Genomic DNA, 27621 nt, shown 5'->3' with positions numbered 1-27621 from the left:
CTACCGCTGTACTCCATATGTCTACTAGATATTCATCTATTACCATCTGTAAACCCAGTTACCCTCTCTACCGCTGTACTCCATATGTCTAATAGATATTCATCTATTACCATCTGTAAACCCAGTTACCCTCTCTACCGCTGTACTCCATATGTCTAATAGATATTCATCTATTACCATCTGTAAACCCAGTTACCCTCTCTACCGCTGTACTCCATATGTCTACTAGATATTCATCTATTACCATCTGTAAACCCAGTTACCCTCTCTACCGCTGTACTCCATATGTCTACTAGATATTCATCTATTACCATCTGTAAACCCAGTTACCCTCTCTACCGCTGTACTCCATATGTCTACTAGATATTCATCTATTACCATCTGTAAACCCAGTTACCCTCTCTACCGCTGTACTCCATATGTCTACTAGATATTCATCTATTACCATCTGTAAACCCAGTTACCCTCTCTACCGCTGTACTCCATATGTCTACTAGATATTCATCTATTACCATCTGTAAACCCAGTTACCCTCTCTACCGCTGTACTCCATATGTCTACTAGATATTCATCTATTACCATCTTTCTGGAAATGCCTATCTAATAAAAATGGAATGCAAATTGTGCATACTCAGCATACCTCACCTCATCAACCACCTCTCTCCCTGTCCAGGTACCAGTGTTTTAAGTCAGCCTGGATGTTCCAGGTGCTCCACTCAGGCTTCAGGTTCCCTAAGGACTACCCCAGCCTGAAGACTGCTCAGCTGGTCTATGACAAGGAGGTGCAGTGGACCCTGGGAGCCATCCTGTTTAAGACACGCTTCCTGCCTCTCAGGTCAGTAGGCACTTCTTGTGTGTGTCTGTCTGTGTGTCTGTCTGTTATTAATCCATCTCTCCTCTCCAACAGGGACCTCCAGGCAGAGTCATTTAAACAGGGCCACTCCAACTGGCTGCGTTCCTCCTTCGTCTACAACCACTACCTGTTTTTTGCCTGTATCCTGGTGGTCCTGCTGGCCATTCTGCTGTACATCCTCCGCCTCCGCAGGATCCACCAGCGAGAACAGAGGCAGGCTGAGGCCCTGGACCTGCTCTGGGTGGAGGAGGGGGAGGCTCTTCTGGCCTGATCCAGGATCAGTTTAGACTCTGAATCTTTCTTGACCTGAGGCCTTGGGTGTGGGGGGGGTTACTGATCTAGGATGAGTCGAGATGCTCTCAGTAACTGGTGTTCATAGCCTGGTATGCACAGCTCTAGGATCAACCTTTCACCCTCTGAGTTGTAGGCTTAACTGGTGCTCTATTTGTTAAGAGGCACTGATCTAGGATCAGATGATCAACCGCAAATCATGACCTTGACTGGGACCAACGGCCTGTTGGGACAATGATCTAGGACCAGCTTAGTCACGCTGAATCATAACGTTGACTAATGGCTAGAAATGCAATAGCAACGTCATCCTACAACGAAGGTTTGAATTATGGGGGTGCTGGACACTCCCGTTTTTACACATCTTTACACCCCAGATACAGATATCAACGTTGACCTGACCGTGAGCTCCCTCGTAAAACAGAAAATATCAACCAAGGTCCAAATCACAATTTATAGTAACCTCTGACCTAGAGTGTTGATGTAAACATAAGTAGGAGGGGCCATGGGACTGGAACCTTCAAAAGGGGGAGAATTGCAGGATGTGGGCGAAACATCATAAAGAGAGAACTGGATCGTTAAAACAACGAAACAGGAAAATCCCAACAGGTGAAAGACTGAGGACCGAGCCATTCTATTTCTATTGTAGATAATTCACTGTTGCAGAGGGACCACTGTATTGGCCATTTTGTGTGAAGGAAGGTGAAGCTTGACGTTTGAGGCTGAAGTTGTCCTTAACCACAGATCTAGAATCAAGTAACCTACTCCTAATCCTAACCTTAACCATTAGGGGAATGTAAATAAAATCTGACCCTGTATCTGTGGTTAGGGGTAACTTCTAGCTACTCTTTGTTGAAAAGGGTGCCTTTATGATTGTCTGTTTGGACAGTATTGTAACCATGACGATACAAACTGTGTGTCTGACCAGTATACTTCCTGTAAATCTCACAAACAGGAAGTGCATTAATTCCTTAATAATCCCACTGTGGTAATGCTTTTGATTTGAAGCTTTCAAATAGAAAAAGGCTTTATTGATTTGTATTGAAAAACTACAATGAGGAATCAAACATGGGGCGGCAGGTAGCCTAGTGGTTAGAGCGTTGGGCCAGTAACCGAAAGGTTGCTTGATCGAATCCCCGAGATGACAAGGTAAAAATCTGTCGTTCTGCCCCTGAACAAGGCAGTTAACCCACTGTTCATCGGGCGCCGAAGACGTGGATGTCGATTATGGCAGCCCCACGCATCGCTCTGATTCAGAGGGTTAAATGTAGAAGACACATTTCAGTTGAATGCATTCAGTTGTACAACTGACTAGGTATCCCCCTGTCCCTTCTCAAACTATTTATTACAGGGGTTCATTGAATCTGAAATGTTTGAGATGTATCTTCTTAACGTTTTTAAGCGGTTTGTTTTGGTGCTGGGAACAGTTTGTTCTGAGACAGTTATGTTGTTGACAAGCTAGGAGAGTGAAACGGGTTGTCAGTGTTTAATGGATTGAAGTTGATGCCTTCTGATTGCATTGTGTTGAACTGTGGTACAAACACACACAACTGAACTCCAAGTTGTGTGTTACAGACTGTCAATGTTAGTTACCCACCAGCTCCTCACCTGCCCTGTACTGTAAATATCCAATCAGCCATCACTATCGGTCTTCTCTACTGCTCTTGATAATGTTGGGAGGTATTGCTGTTGTTAAATGAGATGCATTGAATTGCTAATAAAAGGAGCTGTCTTGTTATTTTGAAGCTGTATAATTTGAGTGGTCACAATGCAAGTGGAAGTGTAGCGTCAGTGATTTTAATGTCAATTCATCACACTTGCTTTTGACTGTTTCTACGGCTGAAACCTTCAAGTGCAGCATTTGAATGTGATCTTATACCATCCCTCGGTTTGACCTCTTGTCAGTTTTTGACCAGTTTGTTTTGTTGTAGATTTTAACAAGAGGAAGGGGCCTCTAATTGTTGCAGCTCTATTTTGAATTTTGACTCTTCCTAAAGAAGGACCAATGATCAACTGGACCAAGTTTGTGTTCCAAATGGCAACCTATTCCCTATATAGTGCACTACGTTAGAGCGGGGCCCTATTCCCTATATATTGCACTACTTTAGAGTAGGTCCCATAGGGCTTGGGTTAAAAGTATTGCACAATGTAGTAAATAGGGTGCCATTTGGGACGTAATCCGAACTGTCTTGTCGGTCTCTTATTGAGGAAAAATAACTCAACATGGATGTGGAAAACAAACATCTGTTTTAAATAAATCAACGTTTTAAAACATGTTGCTTCTCTTTGGGTACTTTCTCTTGGTATATGTTTAGAGCCAGGGTCGTATTCATTAGTGCACATGGTAGCAAAAATGTTTTGCAACGGAAAAATAAAGTTTTCTTATTGAACAAGTTCAGGTAGTCCATCCCTGTTTCATTCCATTTCTTCTGTTTGGTGCCTAGTATATACGACCGAGCTGGTTTAGCAGGTCTTGGTAACTTGTGTCAATGTGCCCTGACATGAGCCGAGGTTGGCAGTTGGCACTTTCCAGGGCATTCTGGGTGTTTATATCATCCTGGTACGAGAGACGGGCGCAGGTCAATGTGTGTGCCAACGGACCAAGGCTGACTCTCCCCGTTTTACTTTCTTCAGGGACGGAATTATCCGGAATAAAACTCTTTGCGTTTTGCTTTCTCTCAGTTTGCTAACGATGTAGGAAAGGAAACAAGGAAAGGAAACAAGAAGGGGAAGCTTTAAGAAGATTCGGCCATTGTCCAAACAAATGATTATCTAGGGAAACAAAAAGAGCACCCTTACCAACGTGTTTTCTTCAAAATATACTTTAATACAACAGCTGCATATAAATATTAAAATATACATTATACTCACACAAAACAAAAATATTATGCTGCTATTTGTACGGCACTTTGTACTTTTTTTTCTTGCTGCTTTTTAAAATGTTATTCCATTCTGTATTTTGCCAATCCAAAGCGTTTATTGTACTATTGTGATTATTGTATGTTATTGAAAACAGAGGGAGGGGGTTAGAGGAGTTGTGAAGGGATATGGGGGGGGTGCTGTACATGACATGATGACACGGCGTTCTGGAATGTATCCTGTTTTGTAGTCCAGAAGAGACTTTTTGCAGTTCCTAAAGAGCTCCTCGTGTTCTAGAATCTGTGTTCTAGAATGTCCATTCCTCTTCTTACTTTGCTCTGTTAGAAAATCATTGCTTTGGGTATCATTTGTTTTCCTCTGTCTGTCTGTGTCTGACAGTCCTGATGGGGTTTAGGGTAACAAACCCAGAGTCTCCGAGCTCTCCTCTCTCGGGGCGTCACGTCATCTTTGAAACAGGAGAGGGCCTCCAGTCTCTGGGAGGACAATGTGTGTGTGTGTGAGAGAGAGTCTTCAGTTCAGGACCAGTCACTGAGGGGTCACTGTAGTCCCACCAGGGTCATCTTACATCCGAGCCCATTCAGGCTTTAAACAAAGCTCACACAAGCCTTCTTCAGCTCTCTCTCTCACACACACACACTGATTGGGCTGAGGGGGAATTCACCTCCTTCCTTAGTTTCATCCATTTCAGACAGTGAATGGAGAGAATAGTGTTCTCCACCTACAGAAGACCAACTAGATCAGAACACGAGGTAATGCTCCATTCTTCCTGGTATGAACATGGGGAAAAAGTAGCAAGAATACTTTGTATTGTTGTCAACCTCGTTATAACATACTACAGTATGGGCCTAGACATTTGGCAGAAAAATGCATCCTACAAATGTGTAATAAGTAATACAGTGCTCAAACTTGTTGTTGAACCGTTTGTCAGTTCAAACTGGATTCAGCCCTTGTTGTCGATTGCTCAAAGGCATTCTAGCACTGTGTTTCTAAAGGCAGTATTATCAGGAAGGACCTGTCTCTGGGATCGGCTAGCTCTGCCTTTCGGTCTGTCAGAGCCGACTCGTTTAGCTTCCCTTTAGTGTGAGGCTGTGTTGGACCAGGGAGCTGGTCTGAAATGGCACCCTATAGGGGACAACTTCTGACCAGCGCTGAGTCCTATGGGCCCTGGTGAAAAGTTGTGCACTATATCTTGAACAGGGAGTCAGTTCGGATGCACCCAATCTGTGATCGGCCAGATGGCTGGCTTCTCCCCCCCCACTGTATGCCAGGTGGCAAATCGGGCTGAAGGTGGAGATCTGACTCGACTACTTTCCCCTGGCACCCCCCTCTATTCAAGGTAAAACATAAACAGTGTTCTGAGAAGCAGAGTGAGTGGGAGGAATGCTAGCTGAGCGTAGAGAGAGAGAGTGTTCTTGCCAAGACCTCGCCGCCACTCCCGTTCCATCAAAGTTAACCCAAAACACAACCCATGAAACGGTACATGAACAGGAAGAGAAAAAAACGAATCCAGTTAGTGTAGGCCTAAGTGGGAGGGAAAAACGACAGTTTGAGTTTGTTAAAGTTATTTCTACAGTTGTTGTTGTTGTTGCAGAAAGCAGCAGGAGGGCAGTGCTCCTGCCAGAGAAGAGATCGTGTGACTGTTCTGGCACGGTGTGTGTGTGTGTGGAGAAGAGAAGCCTCCCAGAGAGAGAAATATATAACCACAGTACAGTAACACTCACTCTCCACCATTTTACCAACACAGAGAGAGGCAGTCAACCAAGGCTTGAATTCCAATGTCAATACTACCCAGCTCGAAAGACATGATAGAAATGACTTTATCAGGACCAGATTACAACCAGTTCTGGTAATAAACTAGTTGTAATTATTATTTCAACCAGCTTTTGCCCACTGGGTACACAACACTATCTGCCCACTACATTGCTCCATAATACATGGTACAGTAGTATGCTAGTATGGACATTTGGAACACAGCAAGTCCTAACTTAACTTTGAGTTGAATTTTCACTTAGTCATGTAGTGAAATCAATGGGAAAATGTAACTTACGTGGAAGTTACTATTCACCCCTAAAAGAGATGATGATTATCATACTAGCCACTCTGAGCTCAAATCACAACGGGTGTTTGTGGGTTCATCATGATACACATTATGAGTAACGTAAAAAAAAACATTCAGAGAGCATTGTGTTGTTTTGGGCGATTTGGAAGAGGTCTGTCTCCTAGTAAAAGGACAGTGCCTCAACGTAATGTCAGACCTGACTGTCCATTTGGTCGTCCTCTCCAGTGTATCTTCTTTTAATCCAGCCACCATCTGTCTTTGGCATCGTGTTCTCTTACAGTGCTCCGGGCTGCGTTCAGGACTACCAAAGTTACACGAAAACGTTCCAAATTGAAGCCTGATAGGAGTTTTTCGAGAAGGATGTTTTTTTAAAGTATTGAAACAGTGTTTCTAAGTATCTTCACACCTCCGTTTTGAGGACCATCACCGCAGCAGCAGCAGCCGGTGCACCTGAGCGCCAAACAGTTGAAGGTAAATGACCCTTTAGTATGCTGGTGGGGCGTTCTAAAGGATGGAATCTCCATAGGTGAGAATGGAACGTGTTTATGGAACATTGGCTCTGGAACGCAGCCCGGTTTCTCAAGGTTGGTTCTCTTTGAAAAAACAGAACAGTATTGCTTAGCATCGCCATGGTGATCTGTCACTCCCACCTCTGAAATTGTCCTGCCGTGAATTTATTTCTTTCTTCTCTTGTTTGGTTGCTTTGACTGTGTACATCGTTAGGTAAATACCCACTGGGCACAGATGTCAATTCAACGCTGATTCAACCAGTCTGTGCCCAGTAGGTATGCTCATTGCTAGGTTGTTTTGTTCAGGCATACTGTACTGTAGGTTATGTGGCTCATAGCTCTAGTAGGCACTTCAAACACAACATTTCCCTTTCAACGTTAAAGGCCCAGTGCAGACACAAATTTGATTTCCTGTGTTTTATATATATTTCCACTGAACGGCACGGCAAGCGGTACCGGAGCGCCAAGTCTAGGTCCAAAAGGCTCCTTAACAGCTTCTTCCCCAAGCCATAAAGCTGCTAAACAAAGTATTTCACAGTAAGGTCTACACCTGTTGTATTCGGCGCATGTGGCAAATAACATTTGATTTGGTTAATATGTCAAAATTATGATAATGCACTTTTATTGTAAGTGCTGTTTGAAAATGTCAGCCTGTCTTGGTGGGATGGAGTTTTGGCCTGCCTGGTGATATCACCAGGTGGCAAATTACTTAATAGACCAATAAGAAAGAGTTCCAAACCTCTCTGCCAATAACAGCTAGTTGTCAGTTTTCCCCTCCCCACTCAGACCACTCCCAAACAGTCTGTCAACATTCTTGCTTGAGAAATTGCTCTTTGCTAAGAAGCTGTTTTGTTTCTTTTTGACCATTTTAACTGGAAACAATCACAGTTAGGTACTTAATTTTCACCCAGAAATGATTTGATATTAAGATAAAATGGCTGCATTGGACCTTTAACACGAAGTTTCAACTTCAACACAACATTGCTCTTTCAAGGTTAACACAACATTGCTCTTTCAAGGTTAACACAACATTGCTCTTTCAAGGTTAACACAACATTGCTCTTTCAAGGTTAACACAACATTGCTCTTTCAAGGTTAACACCCTTTGCCCTTTTAACGTTGGCAAGATGTTCTGCCATGTTGTTACTCAGGTGAGAAGTTACATTTCACCAGAGCACTGTATACTATAGTATACTGAACCAGAAACCATATTCACCATTTACAGACAACAATAGTTTCTGTTGTTGAAAACCATGACCAAATACAACAAATAGGCTGTCAATCAATAATCATGTTTAAAAAAAGGTGCAGGTACATTACTCTTTAGAAGGTGTTTGGTTGTACCCACCGCAGTGCAAATAGGTTTTGTGACTGGCGTGACCAACGACACTCACTGGCCTTTAAAACACAATGTACTCTGGTCTGCATCACGTCGAACTTCTGCTACAAGACCGACCACCTTTTGGCTTGGCCAACAAAGGCAGCACCATAGAGTTAGAAAGATGGCTGTAGAAAAAAAACGATAGGCCCTCTTTCTAACTCTATGGGCAGAACAGAACTCAGACCCTCTCTAGTCGTTAAAAGACCATCCCCACTTTGTGGGAGCATGGCTTTGTGAGTAAACAAAACAACAAAACACAAACAACTTTAACGACAAATGTAACAAAAACGCTCCAGCACAATAGCTGTTGACTCTTGTTGCCTTTAAGAAAGGAAGGTGCACTACAGGTTCACATTAGGAGTCAGACGAAGCAGAAGGCGTGGAGAAGGCGTGGAGAAGGCGTGGAGGACAGACGCATCCCTTTTTTGTTTTCTGTTTATATTGAACACAAACACCCAGACAGCGTTATGCTGTAGCGCTAAAGGCAGACCGATAGGAGCTTTGTCACTTCCATAGAGATGGGAAAGAGAGAACACCTAACTTAATGGGAAGTGCGCCCTCTATTCATCTCTATGGGCATGTCCTGTATACGCTAGCCTTACCCAACACTCCTCTCAGATTTAAATGTTAACAGTGATTTAACGAATGTCTGATTGACGTATCAAATCGACCTTTCAGGCAATAATACAGGTAGCAAAAGGCGTCCTTTTCATAAAGGATGTGTGAGGGTAATCATTAACACGATCAACGTTTTTTTTGTTAATCAATTCAACGCCATCTTCAGATTGATGATACAATGATTGGATAATGGCAGTAGTAGGAGTGAGAGGGTTAGGTAAGAGCTGATCACTTCAGCTTTCATTTCAGCTTTCATTTCAGTTCTTTGAAATGTCAGCTGTTCGTGTCATCTTTGGTCGGTTGGATTTAATAGCTACTTTTTTTAAAGTTAATTTTTCTTCCTTCTAACTCTGTGACGAAAGCTCCGCAAGTCTTAGCTGCTACAGTTGCTTTGATGTTTGGTGTTATCACAGTTCATCCTCTGTTCTCTGGTCGTTCTGAGAGAAGGAACTTGCATTTTCAGGGTCATGTTCATTAGGGCACCTAACAAAACGTTTTAAGATGTTTTGCAATGGAAAAAACAAACATTTGCGTTTCTTATTGGAGAAGTCCAGGTAATCTTCCCAGTTACGTTTGGTGCCTGATGAACAGGACCCAGGTGTTTCTCAAAGGGGAATAGACAGGATACAGCTACGAATCAAAGTGCTCATTTATGCCCTCTGTGGCAAGCACCAATTACGTTGCTCGCTGGTCAAAAGAGGCTCATCCCACTGATATTTACTAGCAGGGTCGATTCCAGGAGGGTGTAACCAAACCTGCCAAACGTTGCAGATAGCAATGTTGTGAATAGAGAGGACATTACTCCTTACTCTAGATGTCAGAGATGCACATCTGTTCCATACAGTACATTTCTTTCTGAACCTTCCAAGGAACGTTGTGGCCTACTGAACATGACCCTCCCCCCCGTCCCTCCCACTTCTCTTCCTACCCTACCCTCATGCCAACCCCCTGCCAACTTCTCTATCATCTACAAACAGTGCAATGTCTATTCATATAGGCACAATGGGATACCAATACAGTTTACTGAAGAAGGGAGAGATTAAACCAACCACACACATTCATACTACACACACACACACACACACACACACACACACACACACACACACACACACACACACACACACACACACACACACACACACACACACACACACAGCCACAGATCAGCTGACTCACACACACCGTCAGCAGCTAGCCTGTGTTGGTAATTAGCTGAAGGTAAGAAGTGTTACAGAGCGCTACTGAGACAGAAGGAAACAGAGCTGAAACAGAGGGGAGGGTTGAACTCAAACCTCAGTCTCTGTTGACCTGTAACCCCCACCTCCTCCCTCTGCTCCTCCCTCTCTTTCTCCATCCCCCTCCATCCCTTTCTCCATCCACCTATTCTCCAGGTGACAGAGTGTAGTGGGGGACGGTAGGAGTGGGTGGCTGTGTCCGAGGGGTGTCGGAGGAGAGCTGGTGGTGTTGGCCAGTCCATTAGGCAGCTGTCTCCTCTCCTGGTCCGGGGGGGGGGGGGGGGGTCAGGGGTGATGTGGGGTACATTAGGCAGCTGTCTCCTTTCCTGGTCCAGAGGGGGTGATGGGGGTACATTAGGCAGCTGTCCCCTCTCCCGGTCCAGAGGGGGTCTGTGTGTCTTTGCCCTTGGCCCCAGTCTTGGTCAGCCCCCCTCCACTCACCTCCAGGATTCTCTGGACAAACTCTTTGGTCCGTCCAGCCACTAGAGGACCTGAGAACACACAGATGTTGAGGTTAGCATAGAGATACTGTAGATACAGAAGAAGAGAAGAGATGGAGAGAGATGTCTTTTCCCCCTGTTGAACTCTCTGTGTCTTTACGCTTCTAATCTGGGTCGGTTTTTTTCCTCTCTCCCTTCCTTTCCCTTCGTCCCCTCCCTCCGTCTTCCTCTTTCCCTCCGTCCCCTCCCTCCATCTACCTCTCTCCCTTCCTTTCCCTCTGTCCCCTCCCTCCATCTTCCTCTCTCCCCTCCCTCCATCTTCCTCCCTCCCACCCTTTCCCTCCGTCCCCTCCCTCCATCTTCCTCTCTCCCCTCCCTCCATTTTCCTCCCTCCCTTCCTTTCCCTCCGTCCCCTCCCTCCATCTTCCTCCCTCCCTTCCTTTCCCTCCGTCCCCTCCCTCCATCTCTCACCGCTGGATCCTTTAGTACAGTGATCATCAACTAGATTCAGCCACAGGCTGATATTTCTTGGGGCGGATGGTCAGGGGGCCGGAACATAATTACAAATAATTAGTAGACTGGAAATTGACCACAAGAAGCCCAAACATATACATTATTGTCAAATGTTTTTTAGCACCTACTCATTCAAGGGTTTGTCTTTATTTTCTACATTGTAGAATAATAGTAAAGACATCAACACTTTGAAATAACACATATGGAATCATGTAGTAACCAAAAAAAGTGTTAAACAAATCAAAATATATTTTATATTTGAAATTCTTTAAATAGCCTGCTTTGCCTTGATGACAGCTTTGCACACTCTTGACATTCTCTCAACCAGCTTCATGAGGTAGTCACCAGGAATGCATTTCAAATAACAGGTGTACCTTCTTAAAAGTTAATTTGTGGAATTTCATTCCTTCTTAATGCATTTGAGCCAATCAGTTGTGTTGTGACAAGGTAGGGTGGTATACAGAAGATAGCCCTATTTGGTAAAAGACCAAGTCCATATTATGGCAAGAACAGCTCAAATAAGTAAAGAGAAATGACAGTCCATCATTACTTTAAGACATGAAGGTCAGTGAATCTGGAAAATGTCAAGAACTTTGAAAGTTTCTTCAAGTGCAGTCGCAAAAACCATCATGTGCTAAGATGACACTGGCTCTCATGAGGACTACCACAGGAAAGGAGGACCCAGAGTTACCTCTGCTGCAGAGGATAAGTTCATTAGAGTTACCAGCCTCAGAAATTGCAGCCCAGATAAATGATTCACAAAGTTCAAGTAACAGACACAACTCAACATCAACTGTTCAGGGGAGAAGGCCTTCGTGGTAGAATTGCTGCAAAGAAACCACTACTAAAGGACACCAATAATAAGAAGAGACTTGCTTGGGCCAAGAAACACAAGCAATGGACATTAGACCAGTGGAAATCTGTCCTTTGGTGTGGAGTCCAAATTGGAGATTTTTGGTTCCAACTGCCGTGAATTTGTGAGACGCGGTGTGGATGAACGGATGATCTCTGCATGTGTATTTCCCACCGTAAAGCATGGAGGAGGAGGTGTTATGGTGTGGGGATGCTTTGCTGCTGACACTGTCTGATTTATTTAGAATTCAAGGCACACTTAACCAGCATGGCTACCACAGCATTCTGCAGAGATACGCCATCCCATCTGGTTTGGGTTTAGAGGGACTATCATTTGTTTTTCAACAGGACAATGACCCAAAACACCTCCAGGCTGTGTAAGGGCTATTTTACCAAGAAGGAGAGTGACAACCCCGGCCTCCACAATCCCTCGACCTAAACCAAATTGAGGTGGTTTGGGATGAGTCGGACCGCAGAGTGAAGGAAAAGCAGCCAACAAGTGCTCAGCGTATATGGGAACTCCTTCAAGACTGTTGGAAAAGCATTCCAGGTGAAGCTGGTTGAGAGAATGCTAAGAGTGTGCAAAGCTGTCATCAAGGCAAAGGGTGGCTATTTGAAGAATGTTAAATATATTTTGATTTGTTTAACACTTTTTTTGGTTACTACACGATTCCATATGTGTTATTTCATAGTTTGATGTCTTCACTATTATTCTGCAATGTAGAAAATAGTACACATAAAGAAAAACCCTGGAATGAGTAGGTGTTCTGAAACTTTTGACCGGTAGTGTATAATATTTATCTAAAACATAATCATCTCACAAGCCTGGCTTACATTTCACATATACCTCTCTATTATGTGTGGGAATACCATGGAACAGATTTCCAAAAACAAAAACACTTGGAGCTGATTGGCTGGTGTATTTACAGTGTTTTATGTCCAACAATAAAACATTTAAAAATGTTAAATATAATTCCCAGAAAATCTCCTCTCTCCCTCCCTCTCTCCCGTCCGCTCCCCCTTTCTCCCCCCCTCTCTCCCTCCCTCCCCCCTCCCGCTCCCCCTCTCTCCCTCCCTCTCACCGCTGGACTCTTTCAGTATGTCCTCCAGTCTCTGGGTCATCCCTCGTTCATCTTTGTCCACCTCCTCTCCGCTGCGCTCCACCCGCTGACCAATCACCTCCTTGATCCTCAGCAACGCCCCCAAAAGGTTCTCTACACACACACACACACACACACACACACACACACACACACACACACACACACACACACACACACACACACACACACACACACACACACACACACACACACACACACAGGGGATAAACAACATCAACACCTGTTGAAGTAGCTGTATACTGTTCAGTTCATAGTATAATGAAATCAATGTTCTCTATTTGAATGGGCTTCAGTTGGCAGGCAGAAGATGGATAATGTAGCATGATGTACTACAGTTCCCATAATGCTCTCTGTCTCCTTAATACAGATAATAATCTCCCTGTCGGGGACACAGCCCACCCCTCCCCTCCTCTCCTCTCTTTCTATTCACACACATCCTTCATCCTTCGCTCCAGATTTCCTTCTATTGCCTCCAAAGGACAGGCTCTCTGGGAGACGCTAAACACACGGACACACACACACACACACACACACACACACACACACACACACACACACACACACACACACACACACACACACACACACACACACACACACACACACACACACACACACACACACACACACCCATTACTTTGTAGAGTAATGGAGGTCAGGCTGTCCAGAGTTGGCAGGTGTCCCAGCTCCAGTCATTTTGAAGTGAACTCCCCAGTCCACTGCTTATACACATGGAAACATGAGGCTTGTATACACATATAAAACGAGAGAAAGGGAGGAAGAGAGAGGGGAGTGTGTGTGTTTATGGGGTGGTGGGGGTGAGAGAGAGAGCAAGGGAGAGAGGGAGGAAATGAAGAGAGGGAGCAAATGAGGTGAAACTCCTGCCTAGCCTCCAGCTCCTAGACCTCTGTTAGTCCCCTTCCTTCCCTCCATCCGTCACTAAGGCCCAATCACAAGCCCCCGCCCGTTCAGGCAGGGGAATGTTGGCCCGCCTTCTGGAATGTTTGGAATTCCTGCAACAAAAGGGCTGTTGGGAAGATTCCAACAGGTTAACCCGGGGTTGCCAGGTTTGACTGGGGAAGCGGAGGGGGAGATTTGACTGGGGGAGAGGAGTGGGAGATTTGACTGGGGGAGAGGATGGAGAGAAGAGGGAGGTTGTCAGGTTTGGATGGGACTGGGTAGGGGAGGGAGGTGGGGAAGTTGCCAGGTTTGGGCAGAGGAAAGGGGAGAAGAGGGTTGCCAGGTTTGGCTTGGGGGAGGGTAGGGTTGCTAGGTTTATCTGGAGAGGGAAAGGAGGGTTAGGTCCAACTAGGGAAAGAGGGAGGGTTACAATTCAGCTCCACTATAGGCATTGTGTTGCCATCAGTCACTTCAATGTGACGTTCTACCTGATACACAGAGCGTGTTGTTTTACAGAGGAGAGGAGCAGGGGGGAAGAGCGTGTTGTTTTACAGAGGAGAGGAGTAGAGGGGAAGAGCGTGTTGTTTTACAGAGGAGAGGAGCAGAGGGGAAGAGCGTGTTGTTTTACAGAGGAGAGGAGTAGAGGGGAAGAGCGTGTTGTTTTACAGAGGAGAGGAGCAGAGGGGAAGAGCGTGTTGTTTTACAGAGGAGAGGAGTAGAGGGGAAGAGCGTGTTGTTTTACAGAGGAGAGGAGCAGAGGGGAAGAGCGTGTTGTTTTACAGAGGAGAGGAGCAGAGGGGAAGAGCGTGTTGTTTTACAGAGGAGAGGAGCAGAGGGGAAGAGCGTGTTGTTTTACAGAGGAGAGGAGCAGAGGGGAAGAGCGTGTTGTTTTACAGAGGAGAGGAGCAGAGGGGAAGAGTGTGTTGTTTTACAGAGGAGAGGAGCAGAGGGGAAGAGCGTGTTGTTTTACAGAGGAGAGGAGCAGAGGGGAAGAGCGTGTTGTTTTACAGAGGAGAGGAGCAGAGGGGAAGAGCGTGTTGTTTTACAGAGGAGAGGAGCAGAGGGGAAGAGCGTGTTGTTTTACAGAGGAGAGGAGCAGAGGGGAAGAGCGTGTTGTTTTACAGAGGAGAGGAGCAGAGGGGAAGAGCATGTTGTTTTACAGAGGAGAGGAGCAGAGGGGAAGAGCGTGTTGTTTTACAGAGGAGAGGAGCAGAGGGGAGGGCGTGTTGTTTTACAGAGGAGGGGAGCAGAGGGGAAGAGCATGTTGTTTTACAGAGGAGAGGAGCAGAGGGGAAGAGCATGTTGTTTTACAGAGGAGAGGAGCAGAGGGAAGAGCATGTTGTTTTACAGAGGAGAGGAGCAGAGGGGAAGAGCGTGTTGTTTTACAGAGGAGAGGAGTAGAGGGGAAGAGCGTGTTGTTTTGCAGAGGGGAAGAGCGTGTTGTTTTACAGAGGAGCAGAGGGGAAGAGCGTGTTGTTTTACAGAGGAGAGGAGCAGAGGGGAAGAGCGTGTTGTTTTACAGAGGAGCAGAGGGGAAGAGCGTGTTGTTTTACAGAGGAGCAGAGGGGAAGAGCGTGTTGTTTTACATAGGAGAGGAGCAGAGGGGAAGAGCGTGTTGTTTTACAGAGGAGAGGAGCAGAGGGGAAGAGCGTGTTGTTTTACAGAGGAGAGGAGTAGAGGGGAAGAGCGTGTTGTTTTACAGAGGAGAGGAGTAGAGGGGAAGAGCGTGTTGTTTTACAGAGGAGAGGAGTAGAGGGGAAGAGCGTGTTGTTTTACAGAGGAGAGGAGCAGGGGGGAAGAGCGTGTTGTTTTACAGAGGAGAGGAGTAGAGGGGAAGAGCGTGTTGTTTTACAGAGGAGAGGAGCAGAGGGGAAGAGCGTGTTGTTTTACAGAGGAGAGGAGTAGAGGGGAAGAGCGTGTTGTTTTACAGAGGAGAGGAGCAGAGGGGAAGAGCGTGTTGTTTTACAGAGGAGAGGAGTAGAGGGGAAGAGCGTGTTGTTTTACAGAGGAGAGGAGCAGAGGGGAAGAGCGTGTTGTTTTACAGAGGAGAGGAGCAGAGGGGAAGAGCGTGTTGTTTTACAGAGGAGAGGAGCAGAGGGGAAGAGCGTGTTGTTTTACAGAGGAGAGGAGCAGAGGGGAAGAGCGTGTTGTTTTACAGAGGAGAGGAGCAGAGGGGAAGAGCGTGTTGTTTTACAGAGGAGAGGAGCAGAGGGGAAGAGCGTGTTGTTTTACAGAGGAGAGGAGCAGAGGGGAAGAGCGTGTTGTTTTACAGAGGAGAGGAGCAGAGGGGAAGAGCGTGTTGTTTTACAGAGGAGAGGAGCAGAGGGGAAGAGCATGTTGTTTTACAGAGGAGAGGAGCAGAGGGGAAGAGCGTGTTGTTTTACAGAGGAGAGGAGCAGAGGGGAGGGCGTGTTGTTTTACAGAGGAGGGGAGCAGAGGGGAAGAGCATGTTGTTTTACAGAAGAGAGGAGCAGAGGGGAAGAGCATGTTGTTTTACAGAGGAGAGGAGCAGAGGGAAGAGCATGTTGTTTTACAGAGGAGAGGAGCAGAGGGGAAGAGCGTGTTGTTTTACAGAGGAGAGGAGTAGAGGGGAAGAGCGTGTTGTTTTGCAGAGGGGAAGAGCGTGTTGTTTTACAGAGGAGCAGAGGGGAAGAGCGTGTTGTTTTACAGAGGAGCAGAGGGGAAGAGCGTGTTGTTTTACAGAGGAGAGGAGCAGAGGGGAAGAGCGTGTTGTTTTACAGAGGAGCAGAGGGGAAGAGCGTGTTGTTTTACAGAGGAGCAGAGGGGAAGAGCGTGTTGTTTTACATAGGAGAGGAGCAGAGGGGAAGAGCGTGTTGTTTTACAGAGGAGAGGAGCAGAGGGGAAGAGCATGTTGTTTTACAGAGGAGAGGAGCAGAGGGGAAGAGCGTGTTGTTTTACAGAGGAGAGGAGCAGAGGGGAAGATCGTCTTTGTTCCATTTCCCCTACTGTGCTGTACCATAGAAACCATTATGCGGATGTACAATACAGATGTAGGATCTTCATTTGATCAGTCTTTTGTTGCTGAGAATTTTCATGCACAGCAGGAAATGAAAACGTGTAGTGTATTCAAGGTTTAAAAAGGCTTCTAAAGTTTGTAAATTCCACTTTAAAATGTCAGACTTATTTTGCCCTAATGTAAAATGTATCAACCCCTACAAGAAATTATAATCCACATAATAATTCAAATTTCCTGTTGTTGCAGGATTATTTTCCCACTGTAGCAAACTCAAAATTAATATCCTACATCTGTAGCTTCCCAATGGGCACACCACGTCATTTCAACGTGGAAATGTGGGTAATATTTGGTTGAGGCAGTACGGCAAAACAAATAGCGGGGTGCTCCATATCGGTAAAACATGAGTCAGCAGAATGAAAACTAAATGTCTAGAAAACGGTAGGATATTACACCGTTGTTTATCATTACTGCATGTCAGATGCATGAAACATTAGCAAATGGACTTGAAAACGGGCGGTATGGCCTACGCTCCAAAATGCGATGTGGGTCGACGAGAACACTGACATTTTGCCAAGGCAGAGATGAGTGGCCGAAACGCCCGCGGACAGCAGTGGACACATTCATTCTGGCAAATGTCATTACATTTTTTTGGTGTTTTGTGTAATAGACGTCTCTTTCCATTCACCACTGCTGGGAGGCTGCTAATATGTTGCGAGTAGCCTAGTAAAGGAAACCTTTGAAGTGATTGTTTTACGAGCGCTTGCACACGTAGGAGGTCCGTACTGGGAAGAAATGGATTCTACTTTCACCCCTGGTTGAGATGTTGTTCAATCAGATTTCAACCTTTATTTTCCCACTCAAAAAGACAGACAGAAGTAGTGGAAATCCCAGTGTTATCACTATGCTTTCATCCGCCTGAAAGCCAAATTCCAATGGAAAAACAACGTCCGATTTCTGGTTCAGATGTCATCTAAATGTGTTTCACTGCACTTTCAACCATTTAAACGCACAACAAAGTTCAAATGGGAATACGATGGCAGATATGAACGTGTCATCACTGTGCCTCAGCTAACAGCGCAACCAAATGACCTGGATTACAGTTGAGATGACATTAAAGTACATGGTGCAAGTGATCAACACTGTTTGAGATTCTGTTCAGATTATTACAGCAACTCCACAGACCTGCAGGCTTTCTATGATGCCATAAGAAGACGTGTATAGTTACCGTAGGCCTCAACATGTGGCCATGGGTGTGTTACTCCTTTTAAGGCTGAATAAATACTGTTACATTACCGTAGACCTCAACATGTGGCCATGGGTGTGTTACTCCTTTAAAGGCTGAATAAATACTGTTACATTACTGTAGACCTCAACATGTGGCCATGGGTGTGTTACTCCTTTAAAGGCTGAATAAATACTGTTACATTACTGTAGGCCTCAACATGTGGCCATGGGTGTGTTACTCCTTTAAAGGCTGAATAAATACTGTTACATTACTGTAGACCTCAACATGTGGCCATGGGTGTGTTACTCCTTTAAAGGCTGAATAAATACTGTTACATTACTGTAGACCTCAACATGTGGCCATGGGTGTGTTACTCCTTTAAAGGCTGAATAAATACTGTTACATTACCGTAGACCTCAACATGTGGCCATGGGTGTGTTACTCCTTTTAAGGCTGAATAAATACTGTTACATTACCGTAGACCTCAACATGTGGCCATGGGTGTGTTACTCCTTTAAAGGCTGAATAAATACTGTTACATTACTGTAGACCTCAACATGTGGCCATGGGTGTGTTACTCCTTTAAAGGCTGAATAAATACTGTTACATTACTGTAGGCCTCAACATGTGGCCATGGGTGTGTTACTCCTTTAAAGGCTGAATAAATACTGTTACATTACTGTAGACCTCAACATGTGGCCATGGGTGTGTTACTCCTTTAAAGGCTGAATAAATACTGTTACATTACTGTAGACCTCAACATGTGGCCATGGGTGTGTTACTCCTTTAAAGGCTGAATAAATACTGTTACATTACTGTAGGCCTCAACATGTGGCCATGGGTGTGTTACTCCTTTAAAGGCTGAATAAATACTGTTACATTACTGTAGGCCTCAACATGTGGCCATGGGTGTGTTACTCCTTTTAAGGCTGAATAAATACTGTTACATTACTGTAGGCCTCAACATGTGGCCATGGGTGTGTTACTCCTTTTAAGGCTGAATAAATACTGTTACATTACTGTAGGCCTCAACATGTGGCCATGGGTGTGTTACTCCTTTAAAGGCTGAATAAATACTGTTACATTACTGTAGGCCTCAACATGTGGCCATGGGTGTGTTACTCCTTTAAAGGCTGAATAAATACTGTTACATTACTGTAGGCCTCAACATGTGGCCATGGGTGTGTTACTCCTTTAAAGGCTGAATAAATACTGTTACATTACTGTAGGCCTCAACATGTGGCCATGGGTGTGTTACTCCTTTTAAGGCTGAATAAATACTGTTACATTACTGTAGACCTCAACATGTGGCCATGGGTGTGTTACTCCTTTTAAGGCTGAATAAATACTGTTACATTACTGTAGGCCTCAACATGTGGCCATGGGTGTGTTACTCCTTTTAAGGCTGAATAAATACTGTTACATTACTGTAGGCCTCAACATGTGGCCATGGGTGTGTTACTCCTTTTAAGGCTGAATAAATACTGTTACATTACTGTAGGCCTCAACATGTGGCCATGGGTGTGTTACTCCTTTTAAGGCTGAATAAATACTGTTACATTACTGTAGACCTCAACATGTGGCCATGGGTGTGTTACTCCTTTTAAGGCTGAATAAATACTGTTACATTACTGTAGACCTCAACATGTGGCCATGGGTGTGTTACTCCTTTTAAGGCTGAATAAATACTGTTACATTACTGTAGACCTCAACATGTGGCCATGGGTGTGTTACTCCTTTTAAGGCTGAATAAATACTGTTACATTACTGTAGGCCTCAACATGTGGCCATGGGTGTGTTACTCCTTTTAAGGCTGAATAAATACTGTTACATTACTGTAGGCCTCAACATGTGGCCATGGGTGTGTTACTCCTTTAAAGGCTGAATAAATACTGTTACATTACTGTAGGCCTCAACATGTGGCCATGGGTGTGTTACTCCTTTTAAGGCTGAATAAATACTGTTACATTACTGTAGGCCTCAACATGTGGCCATGGGTGTGTTACTCCTTTTAAGGCTGAATAAATACTGTTACATTACTGTAGGCCTCAACATGTGGCCATGGGTGTGTTACTCCTTTTAAGGCTGAATAAATACTGTTACATTACTGTAGGCCTCAACATGTGGCCATGGGTGTGTTACTCCTTTTAAGGCTGAATAAATACTGTTACATTACTGTAGGCCTCAACATGTGGCCATGGGTGTGTTACTCCTTTTAAGGCTGAATAAATACTGTTACATTACTGTAGGCCTCAACATGTGGCCATGGGTGTGTTACTCCTTTTAAGGCTGAATAAATACTGTTACATTACTGTAGACCTCAACATGTGGCCATGGGTGTGTTACTCCTTTTAAGGCTGAATAAATACTGTTACATTACTGTAGACCTCAACATGTGGCCATGGGTGTGTTACTCCTTTAAAGGCTGAATAAATACTGTTACATTAGTTTGTCAGACAGCCTTAACTTTAGGCTGTTTACTGTCTTACAGAACTAGTATTGAATTGTAATAACGCAGCCAAATATCAGCATTGGAAGGATATCGAATGCTTGGATAGTTTCATCTGAGCCACTGGCTTAAAAACACGTTTATTTTTGGATTAGTTGGACATGTGAATCCAACATAATATTTGTTAACTTGTCGATAAGTTAGAAGGCTGTTGTAAAAGTGATATTGAAATGTGTTGAGATGTAGATTTTCTGGCTTTAATTCCAGTTTGTCTACAAATTAACCATTTATGTGTTGGATTCACGTCTCAATCTCAACCAAGAATCAAAGTTAACGAATAGGGCTAAATCAAATCAAACTTGATGTAAAGTGCATTCTTTAAATTCGATTTTTGGTTGAGATGGAGACGTGAATCCAACATATTAATGATTAACTTGAAGATAAAATGTGAAATCAAACAAAGCTTGAATTGTCTATGTTTAGTTGAACCCTGGGTTGAATTGAAACAATAACTGTTGATGACTTTGCAAATGCTGTATAGGCCTTAATCATCTCATTGATGATTCATTTCATTTGATCTGTTAAACCTGCCCTTTGGAATGTACTTAGTTATTAAGAGATCTCTCAATAATCATTCTCACAATAGCACATTGGTAGTAGTCAGTGACAAGGTTTCGATAGGGGAAGGAAAGGGAAAGGAGGCCTTGGTTGTCAGGTTTGGTAGAGGAAGGAAAGGGAGATGAGGGTTAGGGTTGCCAGGTTTGGTAGAGGAAGGAAAGGGAGAGCAGGGTTAGGGTTGCCATGTTGGTACTAACCGTACTCCTGGTTGAGTCCCCACAGCTTGATCTTGTTGGCTTCGTGTTGCGCTTTCTTCTTCAACCGACAGGCCCTGTGAACACACAAGTACTGTCAGGACACACTCCATCAGATAGACAGAAAGATAGAGATGGAGCTGTTCTGTGGGCCTAACAACGAATAAACTTCTCTTCCTCCCTCTGTACCTGGAAGCTAGTTTGTTCTTCTCTTTGCGGGAGCGTGCCCTGGCCACAACAGGCAGGTCGTTAACAGGACCCATCCCATCTATGGTGGCGTTGAGCTTCTGCAGCTGTTCGCCGATGTTTGTGAGCTTCACAGGGTTAGGGGTCAGGTCGCTGGCATCCGTCTTCCTCGCTTTACGCCTTCCCTTCTTTCCTGAGGGGAGAGGGATGAGTTACAAACCAGCTGTGGAGCACTAAGCACTCAGAATAAGTTCATTATAACGACCACAGAGGAAGAAGAAGTGACGAGGTAGGGTGCCTACCCACTCTAGATAGTGTACTAGGTAGTTTACAAGATGTGTGCTAGGTAGTTCTAGTGTGCTTACCCTCTCTGCGGTATAGAGTACTAGGTAGGGTGCTAGTGTGCTTACCCTCTCTGTGGTATAGGGTACTAGGTAGGGTGCTAGTGTGCTTACCCTCTCTGCGGTATAGGGTACTAGGTAGGGTGCTAGTGTGCTTACCCTCTCTGCGGTATAGGGTACTAGGTAGGGTGCTAGTGTGCTTACCCTCTCTGCGGTATAGGGTACTAGGTAGGGTGCTAGTGTGCTTACCCTCTCTGCGGTATAGGGTACTAGGTAGGGTGCTAGTGTGCTTACCCTCTCTGCGGTATAGGGTACTAGGTAGGGTGCTAGTGTGCTTACCCTCTCTGCGGTATAGGGTACTAGGTAGGGTGCTAGTGTGCTTACCCTCTCTGTGGTATAGGGTACTAGGTAGGGTGCTAGTGTGCTTACCCTCTCTGCGGTATAGGGTACTAGGTAGGGTGCTAGTGTGCTTACCCTCTCTGCGGTATAGGGTACTAGGTAGGGTGCTAGAGCTCCAGGAGAGGGACCATCGGACCTCCCCTCCAGTCTTCTTCTGTCTCCCAGAGTCCCGTGCGTGAGCGTGGCGGTACTCCCAGAAACACCTTCTCTTCTGGGGCCGTTCCCCTGGACCACACCCCCGCTCTGGTTCCACCTCTGGAGGGACAGGGACGTCAGAGATGATACACACAGACACACACACACACAGAGCCCCCCCGAATAGAAAAATATGTTAACATATGCGCGCACACAACTAAATGCTCCTCTATATAAAAAATCACACAAACAAATAAGAAGATCCTCATATGCAGCAGGTTCTTTCCCAATCCACTCCAGTGATCTCAACATTCCTCCAGTCAGCTCTCATGTCCCTGTTCCCTGTAAACTGGGCTTCACACCCTGGCTTTCAACTAGAGGCTGTCTGACTCAGACAGAGCCCTCACTGCTTGGTTATGTAGCTAGTGGGGTAACGGTGGTGTGTGTGTGGGGGGGGGGGGACCAGGGCCATCCAGTCTGTCTCAACCACCTTGACTTACAGAGGGAATAACACAGCCAGACACACACACACACACACAATCACCTCTAGACCCTGCCCTGTGCACTTTTACTTTCTTTTCCAACACTTTGTTTTTGCATTATTTAAACCAAATTGAACATGTTTCATTATTTATTTGAGGCTACATTGATTTTATTGATGTATTATATTAAGTTAAAATAAGTGTTCATTCAGTATTGTTGTAATTGTCATTATTACAAATAAATAAAATAAATAAAAATCGGCCAATTAATCGGTATCGGCTTTTTTTGGTCCTCCAATAATCGGTAACGGTGTTGAAAAATCATAATCGGTCGGCCTCTAGACCCTGCCCTGTGCAACTGGGTCATGGACTTCCTGACGGGCCGCCACCAGGTGGTGAGGGTAGGTAACAACATCCCCCCCCCCGCTGATCCTCAACACTGGGGCCCCACAAGGGTGCGTTCTCAGCCCTCTCCTGTACTCCCTGTTCACCCACGACTGCGTGGCCATGCACGCCTCCAACTCAATCATCAAGTTTGCAGACGACACTACAGTGGTAGGCTTGTTTACCAACGACGAGACGGCCTACAGGGAGGAGGTGAGGGCACTCGGAGTGTGGTGTCAGGAAAATAACCTCACACTCAACGTCAACAAAACAAAGGAGATGATCGTGGACTTCGGGAAACAGCAGAGTGAACACCCCCTTATCCACATTGACGGGACAGTAGTGGAGAGGGTAGAAAGTTTTAAGTTCCTCGACGTACACATCACGGACAAACTGAAATGGTCCACCCACACAGACAGCGTAGTGAAGAAGGCGCAGCAGCGCCTCTTCAACCTCAGGAGGCTGAAGAAATTTGGCTTGTCACCAAAAACACTCAAACTTTTACAGTTGCACAATCGAGAGCATCCTGTCGGGCTGTATCACCGCCTGGTATGGCAACTGCTCCGCCCACAACCGTAAGGCTCTCCAGAGGGTAGTGAGGACTGCACAACGCATCCCCGGGGGCAAACTACCTGTCCTCTAGGACACCTACACCACCCGATGTCACAGGAAGGCCAAAAAGATCACCAAGGACAACAACCACCCGAGCCACTGCCTGTTCACCCCGCTATCATCCAGAAGGCGAAGTCAGTACAGGTGCATCAAAGCTGGGACCGAGAGACTGAAAAACAGCTTCTATCTCAAGGCCATCAGACTGTTAAACAACCATCACTAATATTGAGTGGCTGCTGCCAACATACTGACTCAACTCTAGCCACTTTAATAATGGAAAAATTGATGTAATAAATGTATCACTAGCCACATTACTCATCTCATATGTATATACTGTACTCTATACCATCCACTGCATCTTGCCTATGCCGTTCTATACCATCACTCATTCATATATTTTTTATGTACATATTCTTATTCATTCCTCTACACTTGTGTGTATAAAGTAATTGTTGTGAAATTGTTAGGTTAGATTACTGCATTGATTACTGCATTGTCGGAACTAGAAGCACAAGCATTTCGCTACGCATTAACATCTGCTAACCATGTGTATGTGACAAATAACATTTGATGTGATTTGATTTGCCAGACAAACACACACACATTCCGCCAGACAAATACACACACACCCTCCGCCAGACAAATACACACACACACCCTCCGCCAGACAAATACACACACACACCCTCCGCCAGACAAATACACTCACACCCTCTGCCAGACAAATACACACACACACACACACACACACACACACACACACACACACACACACACACACACACACACACACACACACACACACACACACACACACACTCCGCCAGACAAACACACACACACAAACACTAGAGGTCGACATTCCGATTAATCGGGGCCGATTTCAAGTTTTCATAACAATCGGAAATCGGTATTTTTGGGCGTCGATTTGCATATTATTATTATTTATTTTTTTACACCTTTATTTAATCTTTATTTAACTAGGCAAGTCAGTTAAGAACACATTTCTCTTGCGTTCATTGCACGCAGAGTCAGGGTATATGCAACAGTTTGGGCCGCCTGGCTCTTTGCGAACTAATTTGCCAGAATTTTACGTAATTATGACATAACATTGAAGGTTGTCCAATGTAACAGGAATATTTAGACTCATGGATGCCATCCGTTAGATAAAATACGGAACGGAATAAACGTTTTGTTTTCGAGGTGATAGTTTCCGGATTAGTCAAAGGTATATATGGTTTAGAGAGAAATAGTCGACGCGTTATAATTCCTGTAATAACTTGCGGCTGAACTTGAAAGGGGTTCCTTCGTTATTTTACCGTTCATGTCTTCCATAGAGAATGTCTTGATCTACTTCAAATAAGGTCTGTGTTTCGTGCAGGCTTAAACCGCCTCGACGTTTTGATACCCGTGTAAATCTCACTAATATAAGGTAACGTTTGTCAACATATTTTCATAAATCCACTCTACAAAAAAAATGATCTTCGCTTATATTTAGCCAATATTGATCAGAGTTACCTTGTCCTATGGATATCTACACAGTTATAAAATTGGCAAGGTGGTGTAAGCCTACACGAAACACAGACCTTATTTTAAGTGAATCTAAAAATATCCTATGGAATAAATGAAGGAACCGCTTTTCAGATTTTGCTAGGTGTCATGGGAATTATGACTCGCACTTTGGTCATCAATTCTTACCATGCCCATTATTAAAATAGGATTTCCTGCATATAGAAATGACAGTTTTTGTTTTCAATATTCATCACAGGTAACTTAAACTCTATTTTTATTCAAACAGTTGAGAGTATTTGTCTCCTAAGCAGACTCTTCAGTATCATTGTCACTTCAGAGCTGTGTGTGTGTGTGTGTGTATTTATGTATTATATTAAGTTAAAATAAAAGTGTTCATTGTTCATTCAGTATTGTTGTAATTGTCATTATTACAAAAGTGTGTGTGTGTACGATATATATATATATATATATAAATATATGCATTTTATTTTTTATAAATCGGCCGATTAATGGGTATCGTTTTTTTTTGTCCTCCAATAATCGGTATCGGCGTTGAAAAATCATAATCGGTAGACCTCTAACACACACACTCGGCCAGACAAACACACACACACACACACTCCGCCAGACAAACACACACACACACACACACTCGGCCAGACAAACACACACACACACACACACACTCCGCCAGACAAACACACACACACACACACACTCCGCCAGACAAACACACACACACACACACACACTCCGCCAGACAAACACACACACACACACACACTCCGCCAGACAAACACACACACACACACACTCCGCCAGACAAACACACACACCGCCAGAGAAACACACACACACACACACACTCCGCCAGACAAACACACACACCATACAACAATAGGAGTGTGACAATAGACACCAAAACAAGGCAGAGTGATGTTTCATGAACACATGAATATGTGTCTGATATCAAATGGCTGAGATTGGCTCAACCAAAACTTTTCAAATTTGCAGGAATGACAGAAGATACGCAGAAGAAAATAGAGTAGAAAAAGTGACATAGCTATGACTAAATAGGTCATATCAAAGCTCTGAGACATTCCAGATCACATCATAAACTCCAGAACCCCAGAACTCCAGAATCCAGAACTCACCAAATTCTGTTTCTGACGAGCTGGACAGTTCTGCTTCCACCGCAGTCTCATCCCCTGCTCCGTCCTCCCCTTCCTCCTCCTCCTCTTCCTCATCTTCCTCCTCCACCAATACCTCTTCTTGCTCTTCCCTCTCCTCCTCCTCCTCCTCCCTCTCTCCCTCTTCCTGCCCCTCTACTTCTGTCTCTGTCTCAGAGCTGGGGCTGGAGGGCGAGGGTCTATCCCCCCCCTGGGTCAGAGAGTAGTTGTGTTCCAACACTGACCCCCCCGGAGGAATCCCAGACGTCTCCGTCACTGCGGCAACGGCTTCCGCCGCTGCCAACACAGCTGCGGCAACCTCCTCCTCCTCTGCCACCTGGTACACCTCCACCGTAGGAACCCTCATCCCCCCATCCTGTCCTCCTTTTTCTGTCACCCTTTCCATCGCCATGGTAACATCAAGTCCCACCTCCTCTCTGACCACCCTGCCTCTCTGGGCGTGGCCTAGACAGGGGTCGGGGGTCATCGTGATGCCGTTTCCGTGGAGATGTGTTACCATCATCGTGGTTACATGTGATGTCTGCTGCTGAGCTATGGCCTGTGCCTTCCTCTTCCTCCCTCCTCCTCCTCCTCCTCCTCTTCCTCCCGGGTCCCGCTCCAACGGCCCATCAGCACGGCGTCCTCGGTGCTCGCTAGCTCCCCCCCGAGGCCCAGCTTGGTGTACCGCGTGATGTCATCCAGCGCCGACACGTCCCAGCGCTCCACGTGCAGCTCCTCGCCGAAGCCCCCGTCGTCCACCAGGTCGCTTAGCAACTCGAAGGGCCGTTTCCGCGGCGTCGCTGGAGAGCCCAGCATCAGGAGCACGCTCTGAGGTAAGTAGGGAGGGAGGTAAGGAGAGGGGTGGGGAGGAGGGAGGTAAGGAGAGGGGTGGGGTGGAGGGAGGTAAGGAGAGGGGTGGGGTGGAGGGAGGTAAGGAGAGGGGTGGGGAGGAGGGAGGTAAGGAGAGGGGTGGGGAGGGAGGGAGGGAGGGAGAGGGGTGGGGAGGAGGGAGGTAAGGAGAGGGGTGGGGAGGAGGGGAGGGAGGGAGTGGGGAGGGAGGGAGGGAGGTAAGGAGAGGGGTGGGGAGGAGGGAGGTAAGGAGAGGGGTGGGGAGGAGGGAGGTAAGGAGAGGGGTGGGGAGGAGGGGAGGGAGGGAGGGAGGGAGGGAGAGGGGTGGGGAGGGAGGGAGGTAAGGAGAGGGGTGGGGAGGAGGGGAGGGAGGGAGAGGGGTGGGGAGGAGGGAGGTAAGGAGAGGGGTGGGGAGGAGGAGAGGGAGGGAGGTA

The 27621-nt window shown here is 45.5% G+C and overlaps 2 protein-coding genes across 4 annotated transcripts in view; one reads left to right on the top strand and one right to left on the bottom strand.

Annotated features, from left to right (window-relative positions):
- Positions 1-3547, top strand: part of LOC139567998 (ectonucleoside triphosphate diphosphohydrolase 7-like) — a 22962-nt gene extending 19415 nt beyond the window's left edge. For all 3 annotated transcript variants that reach the window (XM_071389658.1, XM_071389655.1, XM_071389657.1), the window contains exons 12-13: positions 674-835; positions 908-3547. In XM_071389658.1, coding sequence (XP_071245759.1) covers positions 674-835; positions 908-1124 — 379 coding nt within the window. In that variant the 3' untranslated portion in view covers positions 1125-3547. The remainder of the gene's footprint in view (positions 1-673; positions 836-907) is intronic.
- A 400-nt stretch (positions 3548-3947) lies between these two features.
- On the bottom strand, positions 3948-27001 carry LOC139567997 (CREB3 regulatory factor-like). The gene is made up of 6 exons (XM_071389654.1): positions 26324-27001; positions 22120-22299; positions 21308-21497; positions 21122-21195; positions 12714-12845; positions 3948-10317 (listed from the first exon to the last, which is right to left on the bottom strand). The coding sequence occupies exons 1-6, from the start codon at positions 26859-26861 to the stop codon at positions 10181-10183; spliced, it is 1251 nt and encodes a 416-aa protein (XP_071245755.1). The 5' UTR covers positions 26862-27001; the 3' UTR covers positions 3948-10180.
- Between the last annotated feature and the right edge of the window lie 620 nt (positions 27002-27621).

Source organism: Salvelinus alpinus, chromosome 2 (genome assembly GCF_045679555.1).
Source record: "Salvelinus alpinus chromosome 2, SLU_Salpinus.1, whole genome shotgun sequence".
Taxonomy (NCBI): Eukaryota; Metazoa; Chordata; class Actinopteri; order Salmoniformes; family Salmonidae; genus Salvelinus; species Salvelinus alpinus.
This window is presented reverse-complemented; position numbering and strand designations above follow the sequence as displayed.